At 36.4% G+C, this 17,648-nt stretch overlaps 1 protein-coding gene across 1 annotated transcript in view; it reads right to left on the bottom strand.

Annotated features, from left to right (window-relative positions):
• Positions 1-1,055: 1,055 nt before the first annotated feature.
• The window catches only part of LOC123514657 (fibrillin-1-like), a 55,780-nt gene continuing 39,187 nt past the window's right edge, over positions 1,056-17,648 (bottom strand). The window contains exons 23-35 of the mRNA XM_045272679.1: positions 17,585-17,648; positions 17,225-17,303; positions 12,950-13,201; positions 12,624-12,746; positions 12,184-12,324; positions 8,452-8,643; positions 7,567-7,704; positions 7,080-7,237; positions 6,589-6,688; positions 6,437-6,443; positions 3,431-3,573; positions 3,014-3,143; positions 1,056-2,222 (exon numbers count right to left, since the gene is read on the bottom strand). The exon at positions 17,585-17,648 is cut by the window's right edge and continues 112 nt beyond it. Of these exons, the coding sequence (XP_045128614.1) occupies positions 1,814-2,222; positions 3,014-3,143; positions 3,431-3,573; positions 6,437-6,443; positions 6,589-6,688; positions 7,080-7,237; positions 7,567-7,704; positions 8,452-8,643; positions 12,184-12,324; positions 12,624-12,746; positions 12,950-13,201; positions 17,225-17,303; positions 17,585-17,648 (1,936 nt within the window). The 3' untranslated portion in view covers positions 1,056-1,813. The remainder of the gene's footprint in view (positions 2,223-3,013; positions 3,144-3,430; positions 3,574-6,436; positions 6,444-6,588; positions 6,689-7,079; positions 7,238-7,566; positions 7,705-8,451; positions 8,644-12,183; positions 12,325-12,623; positions 12,747-12,949; positions 13,202-17,224; positions 17,304-17,584) is intronic.

Here is a 17,648-nt window from a genome sequence, read left to right as displayed (position 1 = left end):
TTAATAATTTACTTTAATTAGGCACTTTGGAACCTTTATGCTGAGTGGATTCCTTTTATACCCTGAGACTGTGGCTAGGATTCAAACCCACGTGTCTGACAACTCTTCAGCAAGTCTGAGTCTTCAATATAAAGTAATATTCATTATTTTGGCTGAGATCATGAGCAACAAAAAAAAGGGAAGAAAGACAGAAATTAGCACTACTTTGAACTCACCATAGGTTCTGGGAGATGGGTGATAGTAGGAAGTGCATAAGAGGAATAAATGACAGTTTGGGTATTGTTGGTGATGCAAGCATGGTGTCCTGGAGCACAGCTTTTCCTGCACACAACTGTTCCTTCTCCCACTGGTGCACTGAGAAAGAGAGAGAGAGAGAGAGAGAGAGAGAGAGAGAGAGAGAGAGAGAGAGAGAGAGAGAGAGAGAGAGAGAGAAACACAATGTATATTACAAGCATAAGAAAGCAATAATGATAACCATTTAAAGAAAGTTCAAAATGTCTCAAAAGTGCAAACTGTGATTCATCAAAATGCTTTTGCAATATAGTTTTCTTAATGCAATGCTATTCTAATAAAAAAATCTGAAATGTATATCCCATATACATTTACAAATCAGAGATATTCTAGCATCATTATTTTCTGCAAATATAAAACTGCTTTACTTACCATGCAAAGCTAAATAAAAACTTGTTGAAAATTTTCTTGCATCTGGTAAAATTTGATTAAACACTGTTGTTAAAGAAAAAAAAAAAATCTAATATGTATTCTTCCTAGGAAGCCATAATGTAACATGTCATGAATGTGCTGGAATGTTTGGTGTGAACACAATCATTTGATTGCATAACAACAGGGCAGATGTCATAAGATGGTGCTGTGATGATACAATAGGCTCAGGTGCTCCACAAGATACATAAAATCAAATAAGAGTGTAATCAAAACATATTGGCATCAGAATTTGCAGATATAACATGGAATTTAAAAGCAGAAAATATGTGGAGAAAAGCAGTCTGTGAACCATGAGTTGCTGCACATATGGATTAAATGGAAACAAATTCATATTCATTGCCTGGGTGATTTTTAATTCTTAGGCAAGTTAAATTACTTCAAAATACTAAATCAATACATCTATACTGTAATACATACAGTTGATAAAATAAACAAGTTCAATGAACCCAGAGTACTTAAAATAAAAATAAAAAAATTAAAAAACATAAATAAAAATATTTCCTCTGTGTTATGCCAAAGACTAAATGAGTTATCTTGAGGAAATAGATTTTATTTTCTAATGGAAACATTTTCAAATAATTCAGAGTAAAACAGGAAAAAAATAGAATAAAACAAATGAACAATAAATTGTTGATAAAGTGCATTCAATATTAAAGTAAAAGCTATTGACATGAAGTTACATATGATTATGTACAGCCCTGTGAAATGCACACATTCTGGTAACTAACAGTACATGTAAAAGCTAAGTAACTTTCAGAGAGATCCTCAAAATGCTTCCCAGTTCCTATAATCATCTAGTATATCAAGGCAGCAACAAAGACTGTAAGGACACTACAGCACATTGTACATTGCTTAATTTGAAAAACATAAAATTCATGCACTTGCTTGTACATGAGTATATTACGTCAATGTCACTAGCACTTAGAAGTTATTGATTATTAAATCATACAAAAAAAAAAAAAAAAAAAAAACACTTCTTTCACTCTATAAAAATCAGAAGTTAAAAAAAAAAATGGTCTAATCTTAATTTTCTACACATTTTTCAATTGGCTTACAATTCCAACCTTAACACAGCAAAGGAGCATCCTCCTCAGAAAGTGTATTCTGATACATAAAGCAAGAGCTTGGCTACAGCTGACCCACTGAATCGACCTTGCTGATAAAGTTTCATATTTAAAGACAACTGAATTTCCTGTGGCCCAATTATGGATTTTACCAAGGATATGACAGCCTGGTTATAGGCTGTACGTTTGAGCTTGAAATAGTCCCTTGTAACTGGTTTCACTTCAGCTGAGGGTTCTACATATTCAAGCTCCAGCTGAAACTGAACAGTGGTGGTGGACCAAAGGGGGCCCCTCATAGCAAAGATATCAACTTCACCTATTGAGGGGAGAGTCAAGTTGCTGACTAGAGGTAAGTAGTTGTAGGAGTAACTTAGTGGCTTCAGCCTGCAGGCGTCATCACCCACACGGCAGTGTGATGTCATTCTCTCGCAGCGGCTGTAATAAGCATGAGAAATCTGCATTCACCCACAAAGCCCACTCTCAGCAGTCTTGAGTAAGTGTTTACATTTTATCTACTTTAACTAATAGCTAATCTCAACAAATTAATTTCATTAACAGATTATTCAGTGTGCAGTTTTGTTTCTGGGCAGTGCATCTCAATTATATAATTAAGTCATATTCCAGAGATAATTGTAAGTATAAAACAGGTCATTTCCCTGCCAATACAAATACAGAATTACTGCAGATTTCTCATAAGGTTAGTAGATGTGGCAATGGCAGATAGCTTCATTTACAGAAAAAAAGCTAAGCACAGTAATATATACGGTGAGAAGTTACATAAAGCAAAGGAGGAGGAGCAGGTTGAATGTTCATGTTATGTACTAAAATCTTGGAGCATCAATTTCATCAATCCAAGAAATTCTTGATGTTTATTTGCTTCAATTTTTACCATATGATTAATAAATTTTTAGCCTTTTAATTGATTAATTCGGATTTCCTTTTAATGAATTTAGAAATTCAAATTTGCTCATTGTTACAATTAAGGCCTCTTCAACTCTTTTCTGTGTTCCCTTAATCCCATTTCTTAGAAATAAAAAACTGGCAAATATCTAACTTGATATCAAAACACATGTACATAGAAGCAGAAAAAATTGAAACTTTTCTATCTGAAACAAAAATGCTTCTAAATACTCTCTGGAGGACCACAAGAGAGCCTATGGCATATGACTTATTTATCATGAATGGATGATACTGTCATATGAAATGTAGCACACTGTCAGGCTTACTTTTTCTGGCGTGAGTCTTGAACATAGTTGTCAGGACAGGTGATGGTGTTACACTTGTATCCTCCTCGAGTATTGACACACTGCTCACCTATACCACGACAAACATTGCCGGTCTCACACTCATTGATATCTGGGGAGAAAAGTCTGGCTCATCAAGCTTTCATCACTTCCTTTTTGTTTTCTTATGTGTAGCTAACATATGTTCCAGTGTTCTTTTTCTATCTGAGTTGTATTTGACATATTGAACATCAGAATACATGTGATGATGTCTCTCACAACCAATATACAAAAAAATATATAAGAATTTTGGGAATATTAATTATTTTTTATATATTACAAAGAATCTTCGAGCGACTAGTTTACATAGATTTAAGTCAGAAGATATTAAAAGCTCAAAACATCAATTCATACTGTCACCTTTGCAAGTGCGACCATCAGCAGCTAAAGTGTAGGTCTCCGGACAGGTGCATTTAAAAGAGCCAGGAACATTAACACACAAGCCAATACACAAGTGACCACGATTACGGGCATTTTCGCACTCATCAACATCACTGCAGGTTCTGAGAGAAAAAATATAATTTGTTGTGTTATACAGTGAAGGAAGACAACATACCCTATCTTTATGCAAATTAAAAGAGATTTGAAGATTAAGGAAAAGGAGGGGAGATATGGAGAAGTACAGGAGATAGTGAAGGGAAGAAAAGAACAAAGAGCAACTTAACCTGGTGTGTACTTGACTAGGAGAGAGAGGAGGAAAAAAAAAAAAAAAAAAAAAAAAAAAAAAAAAAAAAACTGCTCATGCTGTCTCATCTCCTTTATTAATTAGTATCTAGTCTTTTACTTAGTTATGAATATATTTTGCATAGATCAATCTTTCATCCAGATTATTCCAAACATTTATGCTTTTGTGGAGAAACCTGTGCTTATTGATATGTCTCTTATAAATGGTCCTCTTCAGCTCCTTTCTCTGTTCCTATAATCCTAATTTGTTTTAAAGAGGTGGACACTCTAGTTGTCTCACACTTTTCATTGTTTTAAACACTATAACATGACTGAAATTACTTTTAATTGCTTTTAAAACAATTACATTGGGAAAAACTGTGGTTTGTGCTGTTGAAGGAGGCATGTATGAGGAGATACTGTGATGTAGTCAATGATGCTAGTAATTAAGGAAAGAATTTCAAAATGATCACCAAAAAAGATGGATGTATATATATATATATATATATATATATATATATATATATATATATATATATATATATATATATATATATATATACAGTAAGTCCTCATTATACAGTAGTTCTTTATCCGGTATATTTACAGTTATGGTATTTGGAAATTACTACCCTTGATTCGATATATGGTAAGAAAAATTCACAGATGCGGTATCCGCTCGTGTCATCCGAGAAGGCCCAGCGTGGGGGGAGCAGGGATGATGACGTCATCCATGCCACACCTCCCTGCCACTCACAGTACTGACTTTAACTTGACCACCCTTGGAGGTTGTTATCTCTTCCCCTGCCACCTTTCTTTTGAACTGCATTACATATTACTTACATGCATTACTAATTAGATGAATAAATGGAATATTAAAGCATCTATTGTAAGCACAAATATATTCATAATAATTATGTCAAACATTTAAAGCCTACTACCAGCAGCAAACCATGTAGCAACTGATAAAGGGCACAGATGGGCCTGGCAAGCCCACTATCAGAGAATGGTGGAAGTCGTATAACATCAAGCATGCTTTAGATAACATCGTCATCTTGGGACGAAGTGAAGACATCTACCATGAACTTGGTGTGGAATAAAGTATACAGGTAACTCTCGATTTATGCGTATTTCATTTACATGTTTTTGTTATAACACGACCAAAAAAATATCATAATTAATCTAATTTGCGCGATTTGGCCCAACCGCATTTTCAAACTGAGCGCCAGACGCAATTTCAAAATGCGCGCCAGAGATTTCCACAGCTGGCTGATAGGTGGGAGCTCTGGGGCCAGATCCAAGAAGCAGGTTGCTGTCTATGTTGGTACAGACAACCTCCATAGCAACCTCCTGCTCACATACCAACCTTCGTAAAATAGCATCCACAAAGATTTGTTGCTGTTGGCGGGTGGAGGTTGGTAGCCCGCCTAAAAGTGCTAATTGGCTGCCAGGAGCTGGATCCAAGAAACTTTAACAACATCAGAGCAACTTCCTGCCATGAAATGGCATTCATGAATGCTTGGAAGGACGGTAACGAGGTTGCTATGAGGTTGCTCTCAGGTTGCTGGTAACACCACCTCTTCAGGTGGTGTTACTGTCTTATATATGCATTTATGTTCACAAAACAACATTTCTATTAACTTTTTACAAACCTTGCCCCCAAGAAAGGATTGTCTTGTAATGCATAAAGAGAAATCTTACATGGAATACCAAGAAATAAAGCAGAGATGAGATCACCCTCAGACAAGGCGGAGACTCACAGCGACTCGGCCGTTTCTTCTTCTTCTTGTGACCCTTTTAGCTTGTGTGTTGTCTTTCACCACGATATTTAGGTTTCCACTCCTCTATTGCCTGCTATAATGAATATCATATCTTAGTATTCATATATGCTCATGCCATGAGGATAACCTCGAATCCGTGGCACTGAGTGATAGTGAATTACTAATGTAATACCATGGTATTTCATTAGTAATTCATTATCCCACTCCCGCTCTTCTTGTGCCTCATGTGCAGTCTGCCAGCACTGAGTACAGACGGAATCTCTTCAATCTGCCTATAGTTCACCAAGATGGCCCCAAAACGTCCTTCATCTTCTTCTGCATGTGATGTTATTTTTGATAAGTGGATTTTTGATAAAGTGGTAAAGCTCAGAGAAAGATTGTGACTGACTGTGGTGTGAGTGGTGAAGTCAGTGACACAGTGTTTTGTTTACGTATTTTTTGTTTTGTTGTTTTCTCTTATTACTTTTTGCTTTCTCTTATTATTTCTTGCTTTTCCCTTTACTTTAAATACATTTCTAGTAAATAGAATGGTAAATAATAAAAACATGTTAATTTAGCCAAATAAATAGAGTATTTTGTATGAATTTTTTTGGACCACATCTCACATCCCCCCTATTATTTATTGTTTCTTATGAGAATTACATGTTTGTTTTACGCAAATTTTGATATATGCGATGCCTCTTGGAACGCATCTATCGCAATAATGTCACTGGAAAATATCACTAATTTGACATGATAATTAGACACATTAAATCAATAAGATAACAAATACAATTATAGGCACACCATTAAAGCAATAACATTAAATAAGAACTATTGATATACTATGTATATCAATAGTTCAATAGTACTGATGTACTATTGAAATTAATATATGAAAGACAAAACTCTTTAGTGAAGGAAAGAAGGTGAAACAGTGTACAAAGGGACTGATGAAGAAGAGACAGCATTAGAAGCTTCATCAATAGAGGGTAAGGATCAATGATGATCATTTTAATTATCTTATATATTATTAGTATTGATAAAAATATTGAAAACTAAGTGAGTGTAATGAAAAGATTTTGTTTTGCTTACCAACACAGGATAATCCATTGGGGGCTTTTCTGAAGCCAGCTTTACAGTTGCAGATGAAGGATCCCTCAGTGTTTTCACACTCAGCATTATTGGCACAAACCTAGAGTGTGTTTGAATGTTTAGAAATCTCACAAAAATGTACTGAGATGTATTTTTACCTTGAGTTTTAGGTTTGATTAGACCATTTTATTGACATTAGGGAGGATTTATGGAGGGAGGTCGGAAGATTAATGGCTACAGTCTTCACTATTTTATTCCCTGATATAAGTTTCTGAAGCCGTATAAAATCACCAAATACTAAGCAGAATGTATATGGAAATGCATCATGGTACTGAAGGGGTTAAATGTTAATGCTATTAAATATAACCTCAATAATAATATTTTTTATGAAATTGTTTGAAAAAAGTTTAAATACTTCAAATCAAGAAATTATTACCTGTCTGAGAAGATTTTCATCACTGAAAAACACAATTAAAAATAGTTATACTTACCCTTCCATGGTAAGATTCACACTCATTGATATCCTCACACTGCTGCTGTGCATTTCGCCTAAACCCTTGTGGACAAAAACAGACATAACTGCCCTGCCTGTTAGAGCACAATTGATTGCCCACACACTGATGGGTCTTCTTGGCACACTCATCTATGTCTGCAGGGGTATATTAGAGATTACTAAAAACCCACCACCACTGTTTTGAAAAGCAGATATCATTTTCAAAATTGAGCATTTGTTATCTGATGCCAAATACCAGAAATTAGCTATAGAAAGATAATGAAAATAAAACTGCAAAATTCACAGAATATATCAAAAAAGGACCTAAGATTGCTTGGAGACCTTGGATGGAGTGAGTTTTCAGAAATAATAGATTGACCTTCCCTGCAAGTAATGTTATATGAAGAGTTTGGTGCATTTGTGTTAGCAGAAAAATGAAGAAGCATAAGAACTACGCGCTCTAGTATTAATATGCGAGTACTAACCTACACATTGAGTGCCTGCTTCATTCATCTCAAATCCAGCATAGCAGTTAAGACGTGGCTGGCATCTGTAGGACCCGAAGGTGTTGGTACAGCTTTCATTTTGCTGGCATGGGTTATCTTCTGCACATTCATCTATATCTGTTGTTAAAAATTTTCATATGTAAATAGAACTACCCTTATCATCCAAATAATACTATACTTGTATACTCCATCACTAAAAAAGTATATACATTGCTTGAGAAAGCAAACCCAATAACCAGTTACTGAAGAGATACAATCTCTAAGGTGTGCAAATATTACTATCATTATCAACATTCACTAAACACTCTAACTTAATAAGCCTATATAAAAAAGTTACTGCACAAGCATAAAACCATAAAAAGTACATCAGCTAACAAGCTCCCCAAATGTAATTGTAATATCTTTTGTAAAGCCCTGAAAAACTACCCTATAAGGACTAGGTTACATATTTATGTCAAATAAAAAGTTGTCATTGGTTGATAATTCATCTTTGATATACATAATATTGTACACAACAGTTACAGTACTTTCTAATATATTGTAGCTTGCTAAGACAAAGTACCATGATTAATGAAAAACTAATTGTCTCTCCTGTTCTCTATCTTATTCTATCATAAGGAAAATACATAAAAATAGATGGTGTTCCATGTTCTTTAGTTCTTCTTTAATTGTCTTTTATATGGAGTATGGTGTCATCATTATTCCCCCTTAGCAGCAGAGTATGCAGCCAAACTGTGTGCTCTTTACTATACAGAATAAGTTACAGTAAATATATTACGGGGGAAAAATAGAGATAAATTACATTAAGAGAGTGGATAAGATGATTGTACTGGATGAAGAACTTTACTTGGCATGCTAACTTACCAACACAGTTAAATCTTCCAGGCCTATATCCTACATCACAGGAGCGAGCAAGACAATTTCCTTCATCATTGAGAATATGGAATGGAGGACAGGTCTTGAGGTTGCAGCGGAAAGATCCTTTGATGTTAAAACACTCATATTGTGGGCCTGCTTGGTCACAATTATGAGTGTTCAGCTTGCATTCATCATTATCTGTTAGTAAGAGTTAGTGGAATAGAGACCAACATAACAAGGTGAGAAAAGAAAGTTAGTCTTATATACAGATAATTATAAGCCTGAATTGCAGTGACAGAAAAGTTTATCTATACAGTAGTACCTGGAGATATGAGTTTAATTTGTTCTGCGACAGAGCTTGTATCTCAAAACAATTTTTCCCATTCAAATCAATTAAAATGCCATTAATCCATTCCAGCCTTCCCAAAAAGAGCACCGCAATTTTTTTTACATGTTTTTAAGTGAGAAAAAAGGTATTTATGAATAATAATTATTATATGGAAACATAATAAAACATAAGAGAATATAAGTAGATAAACTACTTTTATAATGTATATCTATCTCGGAGAGGTGGATTAGTGGATAAGATTGTGTGTATGGGATCAGACAGACATCCATGCATAGGTTCAAATCCCACCACGTGCTGTCTTGAAACTTTGTCATCTGTTGAGTGGTTTAAAATGATCTATGTCACCATGATACCCAAGTTTTAGGTGAAGGTGTAATTGCCTTACACCAAAGATGTACTTGGGTGGTGATATGGGCCCTAATATGGGTACCACTATAAATAAAATTGCCTGAGCCACTAATGGGTGGAAGCTGGACAGTACTTCCCATACTATTCAAGTATTTCTACAGGTGCTATTGGCTATAAAAAAAAAAAAATAAAAAAATAAAAAAAAAAATCCATGGGAAGTTACCCTATTGTATCCTCACCCTCACTTGTGTCTGTCATTCAGCCGGAGTGTACAAATATAGCCACACGCAGAAGACTGGCTACTCTAAAAATCCCAATGATCCTGTAAACATTATTCATCAAATGAATGAAGTTTTAAGTAGGTAAGAGAGAGAGAGAGAGAGAGAGAGAGAGAGAGAGAGAGAGAGAGAGAGAGAGAGAGAGAGAGAAACGTCGTAAGTCGTGACCGTCGTAACCCGAGGACTCCCTGTACTATGATGCACTCTCGCTTTCTTTACTGTCAATGGAAGTTCAAGTCAGGGGTCAAACTTGTTATAATTGGTTCGCTTAATGAAAATTCACTTAACGAACGGGTTTTTAGGAACGTGACCCGTTCGTTAAGCGGGGGTTGCCTGTATATATAATAGAGGCAGAAGTTTAGTTAGTGTTCTTACCTTGGAGGCAGACGTTTTTGGATAATGGTGGTGAATGGTGGAGGAGTAGGAAGGGAGGGAAGAAGGAATGCAGGCACCACTCACATGAAAATATTTAACATAAATTATAACTGCACCTTCTTTACGATGAAAAAAAGTAAATAGTGTGAAAATGATGAAAGAGCACTCATAATGCACGAGATCCACGAGAAACATATAGATACTAGCTTGGCTGAGGCAGGACCAATGCACCGAGCCACCAACTAGCGGCAACATTTCCAAGCACAATTTGTATCTCAAAATTTCACCTGTATCTCAAAATAAAAAAAATAGACCAAATCTTAGTTCGTATCTCAAAAAACTTGTATATCAGGTAGCATGTGTCTCAAGGTACCACTGTATATACCATGAAAATACATACACTCACAAAGTAAAGGTTCTGATCAAATGTTGCAAACTATAATATACAATAAGTCCTCGTTATACGGTAGTTCTTTATCCAGTAAATTCACAGTTACGGTATCTGGAAATTACTACCCTCAATTGGATATACGGTAAGAAAAATTCACAGATACGGTATCCGCTCATGTCATCCGAGAAGGCCCAGCACGGGGGAGCAGGGGTGATGACGTCATCCATGCCACACCTCCCCGCCACTCACAGTAGCTACTGACTAACTTGACCACCCCTGGTGCCTATTATCTCTTCCTCTCCCCCATTTTTTTTTAACTGCATTACATATTACTTACATGCATTACTAATTAGATGAATAAATGGAATATTAAAGGGTCTATTTTAAGCACAAATATATTCATAATAATTGATAAAGAGCACAGATGGGCCTAGCAAGCCCACTATCAGAGAATGGTGGAAGTCGTATAACATCAAGCACGCCTTAGATAACATCAAGTCATCTTGGGACAAAGTGAAGAAGTCTACCATGAACTGGGTGTTGAATAAAATATGGCCAGAATGCACACATGACTTCCCAGGCTTCGCTGAAGACGACATCGGTGCAATCAGAAATAACAGTAAATCTGTGCCATAGGGCTGGCTTCGATGAAGTTGATGATGATGATGTTCAAGATCTTTTGGAAAGCCATGCTGAACCTCTCTCAAATGAACTTATAAGGCAAGACAAGGCATCACAGGAGACAGAAAAAGAGGGAGACAAAGAAGAGGAACCTGTGTGTGGCCTGGACATCAAAACTCTTAAAGAATGTCTCTGTGGTATCGAAAAAGCTCTGGAAACCCTGAAGGAATGTGACCCAAATTCTGCCAGGAGTAGCAAAGTGGCTCATGATGTAGAGAAGTGTCAAGATTTTTCAAGAAATCTATGATGAAAAAACAAGAAAAACCAAACAGCCCTCCATGTACTCGTTCTTCAAGCCAGTCACACATGCCGTTCCTGTCACACCTGCCGACCCTGCTACAGCTGGCCCTTCCACATCTGTTGCCAACAGTTCTACAGCTGGCCTTTCCTCCATATCCTCTTTATTCAAACCAGTGAAACGTGCCGACTCTGCTACAGCTTACCCTTCCTCCATATCCTCTTTCTTCAAACCAGTGAAACGTGCCGACCCTCCTACAGCTGACCCTTCCACATCTTCCGACAGTGCAGACGACGACGTCTTATCCTCGTCTACACATTCAGCGGAAGATGAGTAAGGACTGAAATCTCTATTGTCCCTTTGCCTCGGGAGAGATATCATCTGATAGAATAGTACATGGCGAGTGAAAGATAAATAAAAACTTTGTTTATTTCTTTTGTGGAGTACTTTACATTTTTTTTTTTTTTTATGATGATTTTCATGTATTTAAATTTCTTTTGACGTGCTGGAACACATTCCCTATTAATACAAGTTATAATGGGTTCAGTATACGGTAATTTCGATTTACGGTAAGGTTTTCCAGGAATGTATATGTACCATATAACGAGGACTTAATGTACAAGTTATTATGAATGCAATATTAGTGGATAGCACTACATTGCATAACAATATAAATATTTGTGTTATTCAAATAATAACAGAAGAAAGTAAGGCAATGCAGAAAAGAAAGGCTCTATTTTGGTATGGGAATGGATTTTAGTGGCTTTTTCTACTTCTAGTTATGGCCAGCAAACATGAAGGTTATGATGACCAAAGTTATAATCAAGCATTCCATTACAAATTAGGCATTATGAAGATAGTACCCTAGTGATTTCCAGATAGCAGCTCATAATAATAAGTGCTGTGTTACCTACTAACTTTGTGCACGGGTGCTAAAAATAACATAGAACTTAAATACATCACAAAAGAATTGTTTAATCCAATCCATTTGTATAAATGGTGAATTAAAAAGCAAAAAGAAGGCATTATATTGTAAGATATAACTATGAAAAAAGTGTACTTCATCACTATATCTTACCATCACATTCACCAGTATTATGATTCAGGGTGTAGCCTGTGCCACAGCCAGCAATACGAATACAAGCATATGAACCAACAGTGTTGTCACAACGTTGAGTGGAAGTGCAAGTGTGTAAGTCCAGTTGACATTCATTCATATCTGTCAAATTGAAAAATATAAGAGAATGCAAGAAACAAATTTCAAGTAGGAGTAAACTGATTTCCAAGATATCTTAAATTTCAAGTAGGAGTAAACTGATTTCCAAGATATCTTAAATTTTAAGAGTCTAACTAATGGAAAAGCAAATAATATAAAAGTAGAGCATTCTAAAGCTAACCACTTAGATGGATGAAAGGTAAAAAAAAAAAAAATAAATAAATAAAAAAATCTGATGGATTCTTGGCAGATCAGAGTGAACAGAGTGGAAGTGGGCAGTCTGTTACACCTCTTTAAATTACCTTCACAGTCCCCATCTGGATCCTCTCTGGAGTATCCAGCTAGACACTGACACTGGTATGAACCCTGGCTGTTTTCACACACTTCAAAATCTTTGCAGGGATTTGTGGCACATTCATCAATGTCTGAAATTGAAATATTTTTAAGGGCATTAATATCTTGAATATGGACAACTTTTCCTCAGAGAGAAAAATAAGACTTAGTGTAATTCATGTTATGTGGCTCCAGTATGAGTGTTGATGTGGCATGAAAAGCTTTGAAGTCATTAAAAGAATTAGTATAGCTAAGCCTAGGAGAGGCTTGGAGTTCATTGCAAAATTATGCTTACCTACACATGCTTTTGCTAGGCGGCTGTACTCTGTTCCCAATGGACACTGTGGAACAAAGTTATCAGGCTTTGGAGGAAGGGAAGGTAAAGGAGGAGGCTTGAGGGTAGTGGTGGTGGTAGAGGTGATAACATGCTGACTGGAAGGTACAGAATGGTGCAAAATAAGGCTACACCAGTAGGTACCATCAATATTCACACATTTCTCTGTGAGTTTATTGCAGATATCCCGTTTTTCCTCACACTCATCAATGTCTGAGGGAAAATTAAGCAGGTTTGATTGTTAGTCCATGCAGCAGCAAAAGCAGTGCTGTTTTAGATCTAATTTTTAATCTGTAGAACACTGCCTCTCCTCTACTAAACCTCGTCTTCTTTTCCTCACTGAACCACAGCTGTCTGAGGCAACTGACTGTAACCCCTTTTCTGTTCCCCCTACTTTCTCTATCCTCATTTTTGTTCCAAAGTTCGATGTTCCATCTATGTGCGCAATGATCTGACTTGCTCTCATGCCCATGCTCTTGAATCTTCTGAGTTTTCCACCATCTGGCTCAACTCAATACTCACTCTCTAACTAAATATATCTGTGCTGTCTATCTCTCCCCTAACTCCTCTAACTATAGTAAATTCTCTGACTATTTAACTTATAAAGTGGAGAACATTCTGTCCCTCTATCCTTTTGTGGAGATTCCCATCCTTGGAGATTTCAATGTTCACCACCAGCTTTGGCTTTCCTCTCTCTTCACTGAACATCCTCGTGAACTAGTCTTCAACTTTACTATCCTCCATGACCAAGAGCAATTGGTGCAACACACTACTCATATTTCTGACCATCTAGGATCGAGGTATGCCCAACATTCTTGACTTTTTCCTTATCCCTAATCCTTCTGCTTATGCTGTTACCCTATTTTCTCTGTTTGGATCCTCCAATCACAATCTCATTTCAGTATCTTGTCCTATCTCCCTAATTCTTGCTACTACCCTATAGCTTTAATCTCCTGCTTGTCTTAAGTTTTTTAATCTATCCTCAATAGGAAGATTCTCAAACATGTCACTTCACAATCTCCTATCTGATTGCCAGTATGGCTTCCATCAAGGTCGCTTTACTGCTGATCTTCTGGCTTTCCTTACGGAGTCTTCATCATCTTCTTTTAGAGATTTTGGTGAAACTTTTGCTAATGCATTAGACATATTAAAAGCTTTTGACAGTCTGGCACAAAGCTTTGATTTAAAAAATACCCTCCTATGGTTCCTATTCTTCTCTCTCCTTCATCTCAAGTTTCCTTTCTGACCATTCTATTGCTACTGTGGTAGACAGTCACTGTTCATCTCCTATATCTATTAACAGTGGTGTTCCTCAGGGTTCTATATTGTCACTCACTCTTGTTTTATTATTCATTAATGATCTTAACCAAACTTCTTGCTCCATCCACTCCTAAGCTGATGATACCACCCTACAAAAGCTTTTCGTCTCATCAATTCCTTTCCTCTGACTGACTGTCTTCAGCCTCTTTCTCACCACTGAAATGTTGCATTCCTTGCCATCTTTAATTGCTATTTTCATGCTAACTGCTCTTTTGATCTAGCTAACTGCATGCCTCCCCTCCTCCTGCACAAGGTTTTCTTCCTCTCACCCCTATTCTGTCCAACTCTCTAATACAAGAGTTAACCAGTACTCTCAATGATTCATACCTTTCTCTGGTAAACTCTGAAACTTCATGTCTGCTTCTGTATTTCCATCTTCCTATGACTTAACTTCTTTTAAGAGGGAGGTTTCAAGACATTTTTCCCAGACTTTTGGGTATTTTTTTTTTTTTTTTTTTTTTTATCTTTAAGGGAACTGGCATTCAAGTGGGGTTCTTTTAATCTTTTGTTGCTCTTGGCCAGCTTCCCCTCTTGCATAAAAAAAAAAATCTTCATGTCTTTTCAGAGATTACCAACCCTTCAGGAAGTAATGCAAGAAAGCTACAGAATGCATGATTTCTGATCTTTCTAAAATTTCTGATTGGGGTACAGAAAATTTAGCAGTGTTCAATGCCTCAAATACTCAATTCCTCCATCTATCAACTCAACACAACCTTCCAGACAACTATCCCCTCTTCTTCAATGACACTTAGCTGTCCCCCATCTTCTACACTGGATATCCTCAGTCTGTCCTATACTCATAATCTAAATTGGAAACTTCACATTTCATCTCTTGCTAAAACGGCTACTATGAAGTTAGGTGTTCTGAGGCATCTTCTCCAGTCTTTCTCATCCTTCCAACTACTAACTCTATATAAGAGCCTTATCTGTCCTTGTATGGAGTACTTTTCACATGTTTGGGGAGGCTCCACTTACACAGTTTTATTAGATAAGATGGAATGAAAAGCTTTTCGTCTCATCAACTCTCCTCCTCTGACTGTCTTCAGCCTCTTTCTCACTGCCGAAATGTTGCATTTCTTACTATCTTTTATCACTATTTTCATGCTATTAACTGCTCTTCTGATCTTGCTAACTGCATGCCTCCCTTCCTCCTGCAGCCATGCTGCACAAGGATTTCTTCTTCCTCCTACCTCTATTATGTCCATTTCCATAATGAAAGAGTTGACCATTACTCTCAATTATTAATACCTTTCTCTGGTAAACTCTAGAACTCCCTGCCTGTTTCTGTATTTCCATCTTCCTACAACTTGACTTCTTTTAAGAGGGAGATTTCAAAACATTTGTCCCAGACTTTAAGCAACTGTTAATCTTTTAGAGAACTGGCAATCAAGTTTTTTTTTCTTCATTTGCCTTTGGCTAGTTTCCCTCTTCCATATATATATATATATATATATATATATATATATATATATATATATATATATATATATATATATATATATATATATATACATACAGTAAGCCCCTGCACTTGGCAAATCTCAGCTTGGCGAAATTCACTTTTGGCAGTAGGGTGGCCATGGACCACCGAGTGCACGCTTGGTGATTTGAATTTAAACTTGGTGGTTCCCTGGCGGCCGCATGGCAAACCACGTGGCTCCCCGTTGACGTCAGACTTCTCTCTAAACCTATCAGAATGCAGTGTGAGAGTCTCCGTCAGCCATTTTATTTGTGGTACCCTCTGTTCTGCTAGCGTGGGAACAAATTCTGGCGATTTACTGCCAACATGGTCTCTACCAGCGCAACAGGTTGTACCGGTGGGGGTAAGGACAATGGTAGTGGCAGCAAGGACGAAAGTGGGCGAGGGAAACGAGTGGAAAAACATGAGTTACAGCCTTTATATCAAGTCTTATTAGCTTTATTTATTGTTTATTGGTCTGCTTTGTACATGTGTTCTAATATGTGAAGGCAAAAGATTTTATTTCAGCTCAAAAGATGGCATTTTAGGGGTCAAAAGAGGGACTTTGGCAATGTCCGAAGACTGATTGAGGCATTTTTAGGCAATTTATATGGTATAAAGAACTCATGCTTGGGGAAATTCGCATTTGGTGGTAGTTTCACCAGACTAATTAACTTGCCAAGTGCAGGGCCTTACTGTGTGTATATATATATATATATATATATATATATATATATATATATATATATATATATATATATATATATATATATATATATATATATATATAAAGTATGTAATTTGCATGTATTATTGCAACTGAAGATACATATTGGAGAAAAGCCTCTGAATGAATTATTTATTACTACTATTTTAAGTTGACTGTTTTGTGTTCATTCCTTACACATTTCTCATGCGCTCAGTATGTTCACCATTCATTGCCGTATGTTACATAATTGTTTCACATCAGTTTGCAATACATGTTATGGACACATTCAGTTTGCTACTTATATGATACTCATACACATTAAGCATATGCTCTGCATATGTACAACATTGAAAATTGGCTGAAAAACTTAAGAGTTCAATGTACACCATCATTTCACATAAGCTAAGCATCCACTGTCTTAATCATTAAGGTGCGACTGGCACATTAAGTCACATGTTATTCAGTCATGTAAGAAAGCAGATGTACATCAATGAAAAGATTATTTATAGAATTATATATGCTTGTATTCAGGGTACTTTTTAGAGTAGGTACACATTGTGGATACTTAACAGTTCAAGAAGAATAATGTAAGCTGAAGCTTCATTAATAATAACATGAGAGAATTACATGAAATACCCTTGCATATAATAATGTAGTAAAGCTTCACAAAACTCAGAATACTGCAGTATTAGTTGGATATTAGCATCAACCTGAAATGAACAGCAGTGTCATAAGGAACCCAACCTACCCACACAGGTACGTCGCCGCCTGTTGTAACGATAACCTGCTGAACACCTGCTTCGCTTGTTCCCTCCTTCACCTGGCCTCTGTTGAGCATCAAACTTACTCTTGTAATGTAAAGCTAACTCTCACACCTTTATTAGAGTTATCTCCTCTTTCACCTTTTAATCATTAAGCACAAGGTAGACAAGTTTCAATGTCTCAATAGAAAAACTGAACATGTGAGATGTCTTACATCCTCTGCTCAACAAAGATTCACAACACGAATGTCATTGTTACAAAATACAGGAATTAGATCTAAGTGAAATGGCATAAAAGTGAAGACATGACAAAACATACACATGCACTAAAATACAAGGTTCTCTACCTTAGCCAGCACTACTTCATAATCACTAACATCGTCATTGTTTTCTTTGTTGTATGCTGTAGAG

The sequence above is a fragment of the Portunus trituberculatus genome, chromosome 38 (assembly GCF_017591435.1).
Source record: "Portunus trituberculatus isolate SZX2019 chromosome 38, ASM1759143v1, whole genome shotgun sequence".
Lineage (NCBI taxonomy): Eukaryota > Metazoa > Arthropoda > Malacostraca > Decapoda > Portunidae > Portunus > Portunus trituberculatus.
This window is presented reverse-complemented; position numbering and strand designations above follow the sequence as displayed.